Source organism: Caloenas nicobarica, chromosome 12, assembly GCF_036013445.1.
Source record: "Caloenas nicobarica isolate bCalNic1 chromosome 12, bCalNic1.hap1, whole genome shotgun sequence".
Classification (NCBI taxonomy): domain Eukaryota; kingdom Metazoa; phylum Chordata; class Aves; order Columbiformes; family Columbidae; genus Caloenas; species Caloenas nicobarica.
This window is the reverse complement of record NC_088256.1, coordinates 13,085,627-13,103,791: the sequence shown is the minus strand read 5'-3', so window position 1 is coordinate 13,103,791 and position 18,165 is coordinate 13,085,627. Positions and strand designations below refer to the sequence as shown.

Below are 18,165 nucleotides of genomic sequence, written 5' to 3'. Positions count from 1 at the left end.
AACTTTGCTATCTCAGCTCACTCCTTGTTCAGCTGTTCCTGGACAGGTTTGTGCTCTCTAGCAAATCTGTTTCTCAGTATTTTTTTTTTCTTCTGATGGAATTTGTAGACTTCCGCTATTAACCTAGGATATGTAGCCATAGAGGAGCCACAGACAGAACAGTACTGTACACGCACAGATGAACCTTCTTGGTGTATTTGATTTGTTGTGCATACACAGATGAACTGTATGCATTATCTGCAGCAGGTCCAGTGTTTCCAGGTTGCAACAAATGCACTTGGCGTTCGTGATATAGGGCATGTACACAAGTTTTTGCTTAGGAAATTCTGGCAGCTTTACTCAAGGCTAATAGAAAAGACAATATTCACTTTTCAAATCAAGGATTGTTTCCATGCCAATTTCTAAATCAACAAAATAGGCAGAATATGAGTATGTAGAAGACGTAGCATGCAGGAAAAAAGAACACTGAGGTCAGTGAGAAAACAGTTTAAAATAGAGATTTAAGGTCCTTTTCTCACAGATAAGAGTAGCGAAGTGACAGCTTTTTCTGTGGGAGCAATATGGGCCCCTTATGCTATGCGATAATACATAATGGTTTAAGGAAGAATTGCATTTAATGCAGCTTCACTTCCAAACAAGTAGAAATCACTTTGTTATTGACTTACGAAGACAAATGCCATAGCAGGTGTCAGCCACCATACACTTGTTATTATTCAGAACATGTATGTATTTCTATACATTATTTACAGAGAAGCACATAAAGTACCACCTATGGTATGGAAGAAGTGCAGCAATCTAGCATATGGAAATAAGTTGTAGCGTTTCTAGAGCAGCTCAATGCAAACACAGGATACATATTCCATTTGCATCACAAGGTTGAAACATGTTTATCTTCCATTTGTTTCTTTGGTACCCTTATGGAAAAGTTCTATAGAATTTAACAAGAGAGGGAACAAAGGTAGTTTTATGGAGACTGAACAGTATGTAAATTACTTTTAAGTAACAACTATTTCTGATGAGATGATGGAAAAACACACAGAAAATTGACATTAAATTCTACTGCGTTTTTCCATAAAGGCATGGAATGGCAAAGACTGCTCTCCTGGGTAAACAAATTTGTAGCATTCCATAACATTCTCAATTCAATCTATTCTTTGCCACTGAAAAGGAAAACAGTAGTTTAGAATAAAAGGCCCAGTTCAGCTTACATTGAAATCAGTGAAAGTCAAAGTCAGATGGAGGCAAGATCGGATCTAGAAAGTGGTACACTGAAAGCAATAAAAGCAGCAAAACAAATATATGAACTGTTGATTAAAAAAAAAAAGCCAAGATACTTCCTATTCTCATTTCTGCCCTATTTTTACCTGGTTTATAGCTAGAAGTAATCATGCTAAAATTCACTTGTTTTCCTCAGGAGTTAACTATTATTAGCAACACTACCCAATCTCTTAAGAGAAATGCAATGGCTGGGTAGAGGTTTGAAGCTAGCGGAAATCTGAAGATTGGGGTGAAATAAATAGCATTTATAACAACATATTCCTTCTGATGTGACACAAACTGCTCTCTGAGTGCCTAAAGTTGAAAAACTTCCCCCTGTCCCCACAAACACACACTCCAAAGCCAAATCCTACCAAACAATTAAAAAAGAAATAAAACTGATCTTAACAGCAAGAAGAGTTGATGTAAAAATACCCTGCAACTATGTAGTAACCCACAATGAAATGCTACCAGTACTTCCAGTTTTCTGTAGAAGCCACTTTTCATATATTGTGGCTCTTTCTTCACAGTTGTTGGTAGCCATTATCCATTCTTACAAGAAAGAGTTCAGATATAAATTCAACTCAAGTTATTCTCTGTTTTGTGAAAAATTAGGGGATAAATCCTTCTGTCACCACTATGGCCGATTTCCACTGACCTCAACTGCTCAATACCTGAACGGACCCAAGCACTTAAACACGCTTGAGGTTCAGCATCTGTGCGACTGGTTTGTGACAGCAGGAACCTGGTCACAAGCAGAGGATCAAGCTCCAAAAACTGTGCTGGAATTCTCTCAGGCATAATCTGTGTATTCAAAGACTTCATGGCAGGCTGTTTCAGGGGAAAAAGTCCTTCTTAAGCTACAGCAGGACTGGGGATAAGTAGAAAAACATTCGAAGTATTTGAACACAAATATCTGAAAAATTATGAAAGCAGTTGCTCATGCACTGCTAGAATCGTCATTTTGCCCTCAGTGATAAATACAGGGTAAAAACACTATAAATAGAGCAGCTCATTTTCCTTTAGAGAATGAACACATAAATAATAAACATTTTGAAACAAAACATCATAGTGCAAAAATAAATTAACAGAAGTTGTGAACATTATTTTACACAATGCTATATAAAACCTGAACCATTTGGAATAAAAGACTTTGCAGTTCACTGAAATAATGCATTAACATTATTATTTCTGCTTCACATTAAACTGCACAGTTTATCCCTCATCCACTAAAAAAATAAAAATAAATTAAAAAACCCCTTAAGCTTTTTAAAAGGTTTATGGCAAACAAGATCACTTTTTGTTCTATCACATTTGTTATAGATTTAGCAGTGCAGTGATTGAATGATCATCTCAGAGTTCCAAAAGGAAACTACTGAAGTATCCATAAACTTCCCTTGCTCTTTATAACTCATTTTCTTTGAAATTCAGGCTTGAAACGTCCTGACACTCAAATCTGTAAGACATTATTGCAGTTAGCTGAAGTTACAAGAGACGGTCTACAGTCAAGTACTGCGGGAGACTTTGCAGCTCTCCTCACCATCACCGTGATCTTGTACGAGACATGAACGTAAGGACACGTCTGATGCCATTCAAGCGGTCTTTGAGGGATTTCATGGCAAGGAAAGGGAGCTGAGCCCTGTTCTCAAGGGGAAGGACAGCGAGGACCCACCAGCACCAGGCTGGCCCGTTAGGGTTAGACTGCAGTAAGGGGAAAAAAAAAAAATAGAAGTTAGGATACATATAGATGGCGTGGTCTTGGTTTTGAACATTTAACTTTGAAAACACAGCATTTTGAGAGCAATCTGGCAAGCACGTCATTTCACTGCCAACCTGATGGCTTGTGATTACAGGTTGGCTTGAAACAAATTACAACCAAGTTGCACCTTTCCTGAAAATAGGATGTTGAAGGCATAATCAAGATGTGTTTCTATTTCTAGCAACAGTTTATAGGTTGGGCCTTCTAGATCTTTTTATGTGTTTTTTCCCATGTTATTATTGACCCTGTTCTTTGGGATTCCTGCCTCCCTTCTTCATACTTTATGACACTAGTTCATATTTTCTTTGTACTGTTATATTCTGTTATTTTAGGATCCCTATCATTTGCAGTCCTTGAACAAGAGTACCAACTTTCCTCTTGTTTGTCTTCTCTCAGTCATTTAACTGGGGGAGTAGAGTATGCAAAAAGGCATTTAAGTCTCTTGGGATTAATACAGTCAGTTAAGCAGTCTCAGGAACATACCAACATTAAATACAAGCTTTTCATTTGCAACTGTGCTGCCGCTGGTGTATGGCAATATAACTTAGGTACTCAGCTTATGCAGGATAAACAAAGAGTATTCATATTTTGATCTTAAAACACCTCCCAGCTTATCGGCTATCCCTGCTATTTCTGTCTCTAAAAGTTACATAAACCACTGGTTCTGGATACCTGTGGGTCAGGATCCTTAGCTGGCATTGGACCAAAATGACTGAGAATTCGACTTTTGAGTGCTTGCTTGAGGGAGTTAAACCACATATATGCCTGATCATAGACAGAATTGTGGAGAACAAGTAATGCAGCATACTCTTGTCCTTGCACCTGAAAGGAGTAAAGAGAGGGGGGAGGCTACTGTTAGTCCGGTCTGCATGTTGGGGAAGGCACAACATTAATTTTTAGGACTTTCTGGGGTGGGTAGAGGAAAGGAAAAGCACGACAAGAGAGTTCTGGGATAAATCATGAAAGCTTGTTTGGTGTCTCCTATTCTGGTGCGTCCCCCCGCCACCATATCAAATCCTTTACTTTCTTACCCTATATTCTAAGCCAAAGATTTGCAGAACAAGCATTTTCTGGATTGATATATGAAAAAAATTTACAGAAACATCATATGACACAGAAAAAAAGATTATGCAAAGCTTTTTTTTGGAATTATTAGCAGCTCCTCAGAGTAGACATTTTATCTTCCCATTGTATACCAAAAGCTCACAGATCACCCAAAATACTTTACCTACATACACATATTTTAAAGTAAGAATTAATGTAAATAATTTTGAAGGTATAATGACCTGATCCTGCTCCTTCTTACCTGAGCTTTCTAATTGGTTTCAATGCAAATGGAGTCAGGTTCCCCCTGGACACTTTATAAACTGCAGCTATTCTGTCTAGAAGAGTGGTAAGATCTCATCCTGGATTTGCTTGGTTTTGTCTTCTGCTAAAGATCTCTAGGAAAACACTCTTCAGTCTATAGGCAGTGTGTGTACATGCTTGTGGTAACTATTATGTTTCCCATCTTTAAACATGTGCAATTAGTAAATACCACAAATTTGTTTTACTAGAAACTGTTCTACAAAAAAACCACCTCACTGAAAACATACGTGCTTGGAATTTCACATGTAATACAGTTTAAATGAAATATTTCTAAATTTACCTTTTGATCCTCAATGTACTCAATATCTGCTGTATTATAGCCATCGCGCTGGCTGTGCTGTATCACCTTAAATCTCCTCTTGCCGATGCTGTCTACAACAGAGCGACCGTCAGCAAAGAATTCAACATTTCTTATCTCCAGAATGCAGCCATAATCTGCAAACCTATTGAAATCAGAACAAAAGCAAGTCAACAAGTCTTATTCTTTCTACCCTTAGTTCCACAGAACTGCCATACAGCCAGTCTCTGCCACAAAGGTATTTACCAGTGTCAGCTCATTTCTATTGTTCATAGTACTGACCTGCTGTGGTTCAAATTATTCCACAATTGTTTTCAAAACTATCAGGAAGATTCAGGCTGTCTAATCTGATTAACACTAACTTCATGTTTTGGAATACAGGGAACATCTTATGAAATTCAAAGTTATACAGCTCAGCAACACGCTTCCTCCATAATCCAATTGATTTGTACAGAAGAACAAGTGCAATTCAGAATATTAGAATTATGGAAGAACTATATAATCTATAACGAAAAATGTTTTCCCACAATTTTGGCAGATTTTAGTTTGTAGGTGTGTGTTTTGTGTACATCATACTTTCTATGGTGTGTACATACCCTGTAAGTACACAGCATAAAAAGAAGGGAAGAAAGCTAAATACAGCCACAGACATTAAGATCAAGTTACCTAAGCTGGACTGTAAATGGCTCAATGTAAATGCTCAGCCAGTCCTTCTGAAGGTCCTGTTGTACCTCCGCAGCCTCCACTATATTCATAACAGTGAAGATGTAAATGTATCCCAATAGCTTGGCTATTCTTTGCATAATGTAGAAAAAACTAAACCCACCAACACACCTTACTGCCATGTCAATTGGATTTCTTGTGCCAAAGCATTCAACAGATTTCAGAACAGTAGAAGATACACTTCCTTTTCATATATTACAGGAGGTCTGCAGCTCAACTTCATACAACACACACTAGCTGTGTTTCAAGAAAAATGGGCAGTCTTGTTAGTCAGAATCTAAGTGCTCAAGACAGAAACTTCAGTCTTCTCAATGTCTTTAACTGGTATGATGAGGAGGAAACTTCCTCTACTCAAAAATGATCACAGATATTACAGCCATGGACCTTTCTGCACCTCTCCAAGAGACTTGCTCCAGACTAAGTGGGGTACCTCACACGGTCTGAGCATGCTGCTCACTCACCCCTTTACAGGGTCACTGATGCACATCCCAAATTGTTTGGTGCCAGTCTCCATGCACCTTCGAATCATCAAGCGATAACATGGCTCAAAGATGTGCAAAGGGCATGGGACTGTAGGATATGCCATTGTGCAGACAAATATAGGAACATTCTTATTTAAGCTGTAAGAAAGAAAGGAAAAATAAGACATGACATTCTACCAAACTACTGACAAGGTATAAAATATATTTTCTGCAATAGCATAGTCTTTACAATTATGATATATTTAAATAGAAATTATAACATCTTCAGAATAAAATTCTTAATGGAGAAAGGAAAAACTAAAATTACTTTTTCCCTTAATTAACTAGGTATTATGGAAAGTGATATATCACTTACTAGCACAAGAATTTTTAGTTATGCTTTCTGGTTTTGCTAGTGAGAGCATTAATGCATCTCCTTATCGCTTTTATTTACTTTATTTTCCTTAATCCCATTTCTTCCCTACCCAGTACATCCCAACCCCCAGCCTATGAGACTGCTTCCACCTATTGTCTCACTCTGTGGCTTTCACGGAGCACCCCTGAAAGCAGCCACATTGCTTTGTACTTTGTTTATAAAGCAGCCTCCTACATTTCTTCTACTTCTGTTTATTGTTTAGCACAGTGTCCAGTTTTTATGCTAACTCAAATCACAATTTCACCTGGACCCTGTTTCTCTTGAAATCACATGATACTGAAAAAGAAGCTCCTTTGTCAGCATCTCAGCTCGTGTTCCGCAGCAGCAGGAGCCATTCATCAGCTAACGGCAGCGGTATTAAAGACTGGATTTTACATAAATGGATTACATACTTGGAAAGCTCTGCTATTTCCTCTTCATAAATCTTTCTTCTTTCAGTGAGTTCCTCTGGAAGATATCTAGCTATTAACTCCTCCATTAGCACTGTTTTACAGTATTTCCTCATAGCCAAGCACTGCAGTAAAAACACACAACAAGTTATAGATAACACCCGGCATTTCAAAGCGCACTGTGGCTGTGCACAAGGTAGTCATCTGTTAGCTCCATTTTCTTATGTCTATAGCAAATCAAAACCATCTTTTAGGCTTGTACTGCCACTGAAGAGGTGTTTATTGAACTATTCCCTATGTTATGGGCATTATCTTGGGAAATCTGGGAAGTATCTTGGGAAATCTGGGAAGACCTGCTTTCTAAGTACAGGTCTGGCCTTAAGGTTTGAACAGAGGACACTATCCATGCTTTGTAAGTCACAAGAGCATTTAAAAAGTCACATTCTTCTTAAGTTATGTAATATTTCTTTTGAGTTGGGAAATATCAAAGGTTTCTGAAGGTGCCATTTAACCCTATCCTGTGCCCTTGAATTTATGCCCAGAAAATCCAAGCATCCTTACCTCTGAGAGCCCTTCCTTGCACAGGGGACATTTTGGGTTGTGATCCAGGCATCTCTCAAGACATTTGAGACAGAAGGTGTGTCCACAAGGTGTTGTGACAGGTTCATAGAAGAGCCTGGATTGGAAAATCCAAAAACAAAAAGACAACAATATCGTGTACCAAAATAAAACAAAAAGCTGGTACCAAAAAAAAAAAAAGCAGCTGTCTTAATTCACTACATTTAACTACTGACTACTCCAGGGGTAAAGTTGTTCTTTGCTTTTCATTTCTTCAACCAACTTTTGTATTTATTCAGCTTACAGACTTGCTTATTGCCACCTAACACGAAAGGCAGCCCATGAACTCTGATTTCAGTGAATTCCCTCTTACGGGGGAATATTGTCATTAACTTCCAACAAGCCAGGATTAAATTTTCCTCTATGTAACCAATAAGTAAAAGCAGAAGTTGGACCATCTGACTTTTTCCTAATGAAACTGAGCAATACTTGCATAACTAGTACTGTGGAAACCATGTGATTACTTGTATGTGTAAGCTAAGCACAAAAATAGCTATTTGCAATAACAGTCCACATAAGTGATTGCAATAAACTATTATTGCCAACTCTAACATGGACTTAGAAAGCAGTTTTGTTGGAATAGACAGTTTTTAAACCTTCAAATGACTGCTTTTCTGGAAAATGACCGACATCAGATTCATGTTTCATCTAAAAAAAGTTTAAATATATAAGGCCAGGTCTTCAAAGTATCATGATATCTAATCTTTACCCATTTCAAGTACCTCTGTGACACTTATTTTCATGTAAGTATTTTTTACTTATTATGATTACGTGATACTGCAAAGTGATAGTGATGTTTCCTTGCCAGTAAGTACCTCAAGGAGAGATAAATAATATGAAAGCTGTTTGGTTTTGTTTGGTTATTGGTCTTGTTCTTGTTTTTTAATAGAAAACATCTGAAACTAGAAGTTAAGTTGTTTGGCATATACTGTATTTTACAACATGCTTTCTAAGCATTTTAAGGTCTCAAATATTAATGTAATTGTAATTTAATTAATAAGTTTACTTAAAATATTACAGTTTACCAAAACAGTACACTAAATTCTATTATACATCTGGAAATGAAAAATATTTAAACCCACATTTTTTAGCATCTTTAACAAGATTTAAGAGCATAATTGGCTCTTAACAAGATTGCCATAGCCAGTATAACAAATGTCATTAGTTATGATAAAAGTTACTGTAAATATTGACATTTAAGCAAATGAACATATGAAAAAGTATCTAAAATACCACAGTATCTTATTGCAACTTGACTGTATAATTGAAAACCCTTGTTAATTGTTTCATGAAGAGATACCTCACTGCACCAAGGCTACCTTATTGCTTTGAACTGTATAAAATACTGAACTCTACGATACGTTACAGTAAGCACTGGTTTGCATATGTATTTAGTAGTGACTTGATCTGAAATGTTAGCCTAAAGACAAGAAATTCCTCTTAAAATGAATGTTTCTGCTCTAGCTCTCATGAAAGCCAGCAGCAGCTTTTTCTTAACAACTCTGAGGGGACCTGGATGAAGCTCAGGACTTGTAGAAAGAAACACTATGTACCAAGACTTCTCATGACATCATTTTAAGCTATTGTAACAGCAGAAACTAAATAATCACTCCTGCTGAGTAATGCTCCTTCATTTCTCACCAATATGTTGCTTTGACTGTTTCTTTTTTATTTTTCTGCTTGCTGCTGGAGCAAATGTAGATCAATAACATTTTGGCCACGCTATCAGACAAATAGGTTAATAACAGCTCCTGCAGTTAATTGTGAACAGGTCAGTAGGTTACTAGGTAATTAGTCCAAAGTATCTCAGGATCCAAATCCCTAAAATACTTCTGAGGAACATGGCAGGAAATAATTACAATCAACCTAAATTAACAGCAAGAAAAAGGTCTTGTGACAGCTTCCCTTAGCACAAGCCTTCATTGTTGCAGTGACGTTACAAAGCGAATGGCCTCTATTTGTGATTGCAATTAGAAGATCAGTATCACCATCCTCTCTCCTGTAAGGGAATCAGCAATCCTCAAGCTAATTCCTTTACAAATGTCTTGTAGTCTGGTTGTTTCCGATTTAGCATAGAGGATGAGGGAGTAGGAATAATTAATTTTATTAAAAACATCTGAAAAATGCTTTGTGGACATAATGATCATAAACATGCATACTCATTAAAAACCAGCTAAGACTAATTGTGTGGCTTTCTGTTAGAGGCAAGTTTTGCTCTTAGCAGCATCAAGTGTTTTGACAGCTGTATAAACTTTTGGAGCATGTTTCAGCTGTAGGCAGAGGGAGAGGGGGCAGATCTGATTTATTCCAAGCAGAAGTGAATCAAACAACACAGTAGTTGTTCCCCCAAAGGTTTCGGTTTGTCTGAAATAAATCGAAGCTTCTTGCCACCCGCCCCTCTGCCCCCCAAACAAGAAAACAAAGCAAATCCAGATTTGTCAAAGCATAGGCCTTCAGAAATAAATCCACAAAGAGGCTAATTGCTATTTAAGAATTTAAATTATAGTGCAAAACTAAGCCCAATATGCATTATTGATAAATCTGGGCAATTAAAAGGACAAATCTGAGCAACACCCAGTGCAGAGGTCAAGACTCCTGTAAAACACCTTCCCGAAATTTCTTCCTATTTCAGTAACAAAGCCTAACATGTATATTTGCCAAAGTGAAAATGTTTTTTTACAAAACAAGTAGTAAAACAGATGTAGTTGACAACTCCTACTGGTTTTATCAAGTCATTGCTGTCCCCAGGAGTAACCGTTGGTTCACTGGAAGAAGAGATCATCAAGCAAACAGAGTGATGGCCTTAGTAAACTAAGGAACCATCTCTTAAGCAACAGAGGAAAAACATGTTCTTGTTTGCTTGCAAGATCCTCCTGTTGCAATAGCAGCACCACAGTATTTTACATGCAAACTTGGAATATTCATAGGATGTGGTCCCTTTAGCTACTTGTGGATTATATAACATCCTACATGGCTCTACAAATTCCAGAGGACAAACTGTGGTTTTGTGCACTATGTGTGTCAGTGGGTGGTGAGAGGAAACCTTTCAGACGCCTTCACTAGGTCACAAAAGGGACAGAGATAACAGCTTAAAAGCTAAAGACATCCACAAGAAAACAAAGAATACCTCATACACAGGGAGCAGTCCAAATCTGATGGATCCACAAATTCAAATGGAGTATGTTGTCCAGTACTATTTCCCTTTGTATCAACTGTATCTATCAATAACAAACAACATAAGGTAATTGAATAGAACTATGTAAACACAACAGTATTCCATATATCTACAAGCAGCATCTGATATTTAAATGTGTATTGTATATACTTGCAAGTTACTGAACCACTAAGCATCATTGCAATAATTTCTATTGGCACAAACCCGCTTACACAGGGTTGAATTTCTCCTAGCATTAACAATTAACGTCACAACATTTTTTACGAGTATTGGAAGTCTAAGTGGGACAAATTCCTCTGTTGTGCCATCGTAAATACATCCCACAGCATGAAAAAAAAGGCCAGATGTCACGAACAAACAGAATTTGCGCTTTTAAACAAACTTTCAAAAATTGATCCAGAAAGCGCCAAGACCACGTGTGAAACTGTTGTTCCGTAAGATTCAGAGCTCTGCTGATAAACCTGACCCAATCTTCTTAGCTCCCTTTAGATTAACATAATTTAAGTATATCTAGATTATTTTTTTCTCACACAAAGATTCCACATCATGGCCTGATTAGGCTAAAGAGAAAATATAAAAGCTGAAGTGTAATTTGGACCCTCTTCCTCTAAGTTTTACAAAAGCCAAATTTCCAGTGGTTGCATGCCATGGAACTTGTCCTGTGCATAGTTAAACACACCTTTCTTGGGCAGTTTGCAGGGTACCTCGGCATTTCGCGTCTCCTCTGAGCAGCACTTCCTTTTCAGGAGGCTGCACTTCTCAGATATGAGAAAGGCAGACTCTGGCATGGAGCTGAGTTTGTTCTCCTCCTCTGAGCAGTCCTTTTTGCTCTCTGTAATTTGTATCGATTTCTTCAAACTACCAGAAGTAGCTACATTTGATTCCTCTTGAATGGGAAAACCCTTTTTCTGCTCCACATTTACCTGCGTGACGAGAGGATTGACATTAGACCAATCTTCCAACAACTTGCTAAGGAAAAAAAACACCCAAACTTGTCACAAGTCTTTAATATTACAGATCATCGGGAAGGACTTTGTAGTTCAAGAAGCAATAGTTTGAGAATTGCTGTGTCAGGGCCTGATTTTAATGAGAAAAAAAAAAAAAAAGGTGAACTATTGCTGTCCCCCCTTCCCCCCCCACTGAATATTTTCAGCCCTTATGTGTGGCTTTATAGCTTGGTCATGAAATTTGATTCAGGCAGAACTGTGGCTAGATCTCAGGTTAAATACATTGTTATCACTTAACGTATAGAAAAATGCATATTGTTCATATCATAAGCATGGTATCAACCATCAAACCAACCAAAACAATGCGAGTTTATTTCAAGGAAGCAGCATAAACACACAAAGTTTGTAACAGAGAAAGCACACAGAGCTTCCTTCAGTGAGACAGATTTCTTTCACAAAGGATAAAACGATCAGTCTTTATCCCACTGTGGCCACAGAACAACCTGTGAGCAGCTGTGACACAGGACATCACCTCTCGGCTTGTCCCATCAGCCCCCCAGGTGAACCTGAAAGCAGATACTGTGGGTTGTGCCCGGGAACTGCAGTGATGTGTAACACGCAGAAAGACCAGCGATCTGTCCCCCAAATGACTCTGTGAAAGGGCCATACAAAAGGATTTCTTTTCAGAATATCCCAACAGCCTTTCCAGAAGGCAATGTCACTGATTGTTCTTATCAGTCTCAACAAGGCTGCTCAAAACCTACCATTTTTGTTTGTGAAGTTTTTTGTAGTGATAAGGACTAGTGAAGCTTTTTCTACATATACAGCATACGCAAAACCTGTCCTCAAAGTTGAGGTTTCAGTGAAACAAAAGTGGTACTTACAAACCCATTAATGTAAACTCAACAGCCATTTACAAAACTACAGCTGTGAAACCAAACTTAATGGGGGAGTGAATATATCATACATGGCTCTGCAATAACCTCTAAGCACTGCAGAGAATCTGAATGCAGGATGATTTTTGTCACTGACATCAGTTACAGTTCAAGCTGAAAACCTAGATTTTAGCATTTCACAGTTTTTGAGGATATCTCAACCCAATCTTCAGAGACTCTTTCCCACTACCAACTATTTGGAAGAGCTAGAGACAGCTGCAGGAATAGTACCCACTCTATTCTGGCATAAAATTTATCAGAACAACAGAGGACTTCCATTAAAGACAAAGAAGTCAGATAAAGAGACTTCAGTAAGTCAACATTGTTTTGTATCTTCTGAAACTCAGTAAAAAAATCTGAGAAAAATCTATTCTCCTATCTCCCAGAGGTAAAAAGGAGAGAAAGCTTCCCAATGCGAACATAAAACACACAACAAATTAAGAACCACACATCAGACTTGATCGTTACCTTGAGCAACCTCTGTAGGTTATGGCTGGTGCCTCCAGATCCCACTGAATTAAGGAGATTCCCCTTTAATCTAGAGTGATGTGACAACAGCTGCAGGATATCGGGTAAGTGTTCCTGAGCATTTCCCGGGATGAGTGAAAACAAACTAAGTAGAAGCTGTGATATAAAACAGAATACTTCACTGCTTAGTTCCTTCCTTGCAACCTCTAAATGAAAAAGCAAGTAAGGGAATAGCTGAAAGAAGCATTCTTGATCTTGTTAAAACCATTTAAAGAGCCCTTTAGACTAAGGTAAGAAGAAGTGCAAGAGCTAATGCAATATAGGCCAAATAGTCAGCAAGAGACATTTTCAGAGTTAAATAAGCCCATAAATTTATTAACCATTCTCTGTGATGTAACACACACACGCCTTTGTCATCTTGTCCTGCAGTTCAGAACTCACCAGAAATTACTAACATCTTAAGTATGTTTTTTTCTGCACAGCAGAAGCTTTCACTGGAGTTCGCTAGTACAGAGAGCACTCATCTCACAGGCTCAATCCAAGTTCAGTTAAGTAAATGTCTCTGATATTGTAAATTGTAGCTATTTTTAATTCACTCATGAGAGAATACCAAAAAAATGTAGGCAGTAGAAAAATGCTATTTCTTCATTTGCTATCAGAAAATGAGTGAATCTGTATCAAGTAGCAGCTTGTAGCCACTTGTATGACATAGCTTATCAGATGATTATTTATGGAAAGAAACAGAGCTGAATGGAAGATTCACACTTCAAAAACTAATTTCAACATACTACTGAGGTGATCCTGCTGATGCCTGAAGAAGCCACATGACAGCTGAGATTTCTTTTTAAAGTCAAAAAGGATTCCACAGGATCACATTATGTCAAAACTGACACAGACAGACAGTTAATACAAGCAAAACATCACAGCTGCACCCGAAGAATTTGGTAAAATGTAGTATGTCATTGTTATGCAAACAGCCTTGGAAATGACCCAGTAGAACATTGCATCATGGATGAACTCTGTGTCTGATGAGTGCATGAGTAATTCTCTCAGTCATAAGAAGCCTAGTTTTTTCTCAGAACCCCACTGCTCAGAAATTAGGTGTCTTGGATAAGGCTATTTGGAGTCTGAATTTAGAAACATATCTGTTTGTTCCTGCTTTTCTTGCTTTAGTGCACAGGAAGTCTCCCAGCATGACTATGAGAACAAATCATGGCACAATGACAGTGAAAGACTGCATGGAGCCCACTGCAAAAAAAAAAAACCCACACCAAACAAAAACCAGAAAAAATACACCACCACCCAAAAACCAACCAAACACAACCCCCCCTCCAACACCAAAAAACCCCCACCTACACCACCCACACAACTAAAAAAAAAACCCAAATACCAGTAGCAAAAAACTCAGAGGAGATGGAAATCTCAGCTATGTGCAAAACGAGATAAAAATTCAATTGCACTACAGCCATCCAGGTTATACACTCAGTTACTTCCATGAACAGTGCTTTACTGTAAGACTTCTACCGTGCGTAGAATACCTTACATATTATAGCACACAGAAACCCAGAAATTCCCATCCCAACAATGATGGAGAAAAGTGTGAATGCACTGCCATAAAAGAAAATTCAGTACAAGAAAAATAGAACCGTTAGATTTTATTACCATAAGCTATCACTGTGATGCTGAGCCTTATAGCTACAACAACAAAAAAAATGGTCAGATGTCAAAACACTGATTCACAGAAAATCAGAGATGTGAGGGGTGTGCTAAGCTGAGCCATCTTCACAAAAGCCACGTAAGAATCCGCACCCCACATCTCGGGCTGCTGCTGAAAAAAAGCCTCACTGCAGATTCATTTTGCTGCTTATATAGCATTAATTATTAGCAACCTTTAAAAGTTATTTTAAACCAGCTCCTCTTTTGTTGACTGCTTCCCTTCACGCCTCCTTCACACAGGGATACGCAGCAGCACGACCGGCAGTAGGAAGAGAGCTCCCAAGCGGAGTTTGACGGCCGCTGCGTGTTGCATTCTGACAGTCAACGGCCTGAGACAACACTGAGTAGCAACTCCCCCTCTTCTGCATTGTCATCGGTCACACACTGCCAAGCTAGGAAGCCATTTAGAAATTTGACTATAAGGAATCGCAATAGTCTGTGGGTGGCAATTATTAACAATTCAGTTTTTACTTTGCTGATGCTAACACTGTAACTGTTTCCACATGGCACCTGCTAAGTACATGTTCTTGCTACTTCTCAATCTTCACATAAGCAATACATATAATTCAAGTTTGAAAAACAGTCTGGATATAACTCTCCATCCAGCTCTTGCCAGTAATGAAAGAGGGGAAGAGAGAAGAAAAATTCCTATCCTCCTTCATGAAAGGCCACTGAAAACAACAATATAGGGAACTCACCTTTTGTGCCTCAGACTTGGCAGTCTTGTTCCCAGTATCTAGAGCAAGGCAGAATAGAAACTCTCTTAAAGCTTCTTCTGTTTTCCCCAGATTAGCTAGTGCTTGTCCTTTCCTCAGGTGACCCTGCAGTGAAACACATCCATAGTTGCAGCTTTTGCTCTTTTGTCATGCAAATATGCAATAAAACAAAGATGAAATTACAAAAGACCTTTCCAGAGAAGAAAAAATTAAGCACGGAGAATCACTATAACCATCTCTTTTACCTGGACACCACCAGTGTCTGGGTTTTTAACCACGAGTGTCCTGAAAACTCTTACAGGCAGAACTGGAATATTTTCTAACTCAAACAAGTATGATTTGCGCAGCACCTGAGCCCAACTGATCCTAGAGAAAACTACTTCCCCTACATTAATCTCCTAAAATAGTCTTTATGTCCTTATAGAATGATAAAAGCCCAGCATTCAGCTTTTAGAGAGAGTTCATGAACTTGAGATTCATCCAGGTCAAAGACAATAGTGTCAGGTCATCCTCCAGGATTATCATTCACTTTCTGCACCCCAGAAAGCTCAAGAACATCATGGTTAAATGTGTGTAAATCACAGAGTCCAAGAACTTACAGGACTTAAAGCCTCTGTCAGATACAGTTGTCTGACCATCCCAACCATTTTTTAATCAGGGCAGTATTAAGGTTTTAAATAAAACTATGTCTGGAGTCAGAACTTACTTTCAACCAGCTCGGCTGCAGTCTGCATGCCATTTCGGCATCATGCAACGCATCTTCACAAGCTTTCAAAGTAGAGTTAATCTGGGACCGGTTGCTGTATAGTAAGTGGTCATTTGGAGCTGTAGGAAATAGAAAAATTGGCTGACTGAAGTAAGTTGAAAGTTAGTTGCATAAGCTATATATATATTTTTTTTAAAAAAACACATGTTGGTGCCTCCAAGTTGTACAAAACCACAAAATATCCACTCTTTAAATAACTACGTACTAACTGAAATCTGGAAACCTGTTCGGGCAACTCCAGAGAAAATGTCAGCTGTGTATTATATAACTGTAGGGAACATTGCATAAATAAATGCTGAGACACTCACACAATAAATTATCAGCTCTGAACGAGGATCAGACGGTTGACAGAAACATATAGGAGAAATATAAGGTGGCAAGCGGAATGCTGTCATACTGTAGGGAGGAGTTTCAAAATTTTTAGTATCAAAGTTTTTAAATGGTGCATAAGGATCTTTTCTTGCCATAGCTCTACACAGGAAAACAAGCTACAACTATGAGAATCAGATAACGCTACAGCAGCGCAGATGAAGTGATCTAGTTACACACGCTGCCTGTTGTAGCATCAAGACACAGCATGTACTGAACTAAGGCTGTACGCTTGTGTTTGGAATACCCTGGCGTTTCAATGAAACTCTTACCCGTAATACCGTGCCTTCAATCGCCACCTCTTGCGCGCGGCGTCAGCTGCTTTTTCTCAAACTCCATTAAAACGACCGCAGCAAAACTTTTCCCCGCGCAGCCCGTGCCGGCGGCTCCCGGGCGCGGTGCCCGCCCGCCCCGCACCCGCGGCCCCGCCGCTCGCTCCTCCGCGGTGTCCGCCAGGGACACCCTGCGCCCAGCGACCCGCCCGCCCGGAGCCCTTCCCGGGGAGCGGCGGGGCGCCCCGGGCGAGGCCGCCCGCTCCCGCCGGTTACACAACGGCGCCGGCGGGGGGGAGCCCAGCCGGACCGCAGGCTCCGGCTTACGCAACCGCTGCTCTCCTGACCCAGTTTCACTGCGGGCCGAAAAGCCCCTACCCCTCCTCGGGGCTCTCCCCCTGGCTCCTCCGCCACCCGCGCCGGACCCGGCCCGGACGGCGGCCGCCCACCGCGGGGAGCCGGCGGCAGGCGGGAGCGTGGCCCCGGCACAGCCCCGGGCACGGGGCCTGCCCTCGGCCCAGCCCGGGGCTCGGTGGGGCGAGACACGCCGGAGCGGCGGCCGGCGAGCCCCGGGCGGTGGACGTTTGTCTCCCCCGCCGCGCCCGGAGCGGCGGCGGGCGGGGAGCGCGTTCCCCCGCGGGCAGGCGTCGGGGATGGGGAGCCGTTACCTAGGCTGACCGCTTCGTTGTACTTCTGTAGGGCGGCTTGTAGCTTCTTCTCCTTGTAGAGGAGGTTCCCTTCGTGCCTGAGCTGCGAAGCCTTCACTTGGCAGGGGAACCACTTGGCCAGCAGGTTGCTGAGGATGACATTGACCCGCAGGAGCTGGCCGGCCGCCGCGCTGCCCTCCTCCTTGCACAGAACGCAGCGGGACTCGGCCGCCCGGTCCCTCTCCAGGCACTTTTTGCAGAACGTGTGTCCGCAAGGCAAGGAAACGGGCTCGAAGAGGAAGCCCTGGCATTTGCGACACCTGAAGACATCCCACTCGCGGGGCTGCGGGGGGCCGCTCCCGGCGGCGGGCAGCCCCTCTTTGATCCGGACGCTCTGCGCCAGGCACTCCACCAGCTTCTCCAGCTGCTCCGCCCGCAGCTGCTGGTGGCGGGACGCCAGCTGGTAGAGCGGCAGGGCTTCGTGCAGCCGCCCGCCGTAGGCGAGCGCGTCGGCCCGCCCGAGCAGCACCTGCCACTCGGGCCCCAGGCCGCCGCCCGACAGCTCCAAGTTCTGCGCCTGACGAGCCCCGGCCGCCAGCTGCAGCACCAGCTGAGGCTCCGGGCGCTGCTGCTGCTGCGGCGGCAGGTGGGAGCCCATGGCGGCGGGCAGCGTCCCTAGCGGGGCGGGCGGTGCGGGGCGCCGGGGCGCGCAGGCAGAGGGGGCGCGGGCGCGGTGCGGCCCCGCCGGCCCATGCTGCTGCCGCCCCGCGCCGGGAGCGCCCCGCGCCGCCGCCGCTTATATAAAGGCGGGCACGTGACGCCGGGCGGCGGCGCTCATTGGGCAG

The 18,165-nt window shown here is 41.3% G+C and overlaps 1 protein-coding gene across 1 annotated transcript; it reads right to left on the bottom strand.

Annotated features, from left to right (window-relative positions):
• Positions 1-2,382: 2,382 nt before the first annotated feature.
• On the bottom strand, positions 2,383-18,088 carry LONRF3 (LON peptidase N-terminal domain and ring finger 3). Its single transcript, XM_065643454.1, is given in 13 exon segments — positions 2,383-2,958; positions 3,689-3,838; positions 4,665-4,827; positions 5,867-6,025; positions 6,695-6,816; positions 7,253-7,367; positions 10,437-10,527; positions 11,164-11,407; positions 12,835-12,990; positions 15,249-15,371; positions 15,973-16,091; positions 17,342-18,005; positions 18,008-18,088. Coding segments are annotated over 13 exon segments (2,331 nt in total). The 5' UTR covers positions 18,074-18,088; the 3' UTR covers positions 2,383-2,799.
• Between the last annotated feature and the right edge of the window lie 77 nt (positions 18,089-18,165).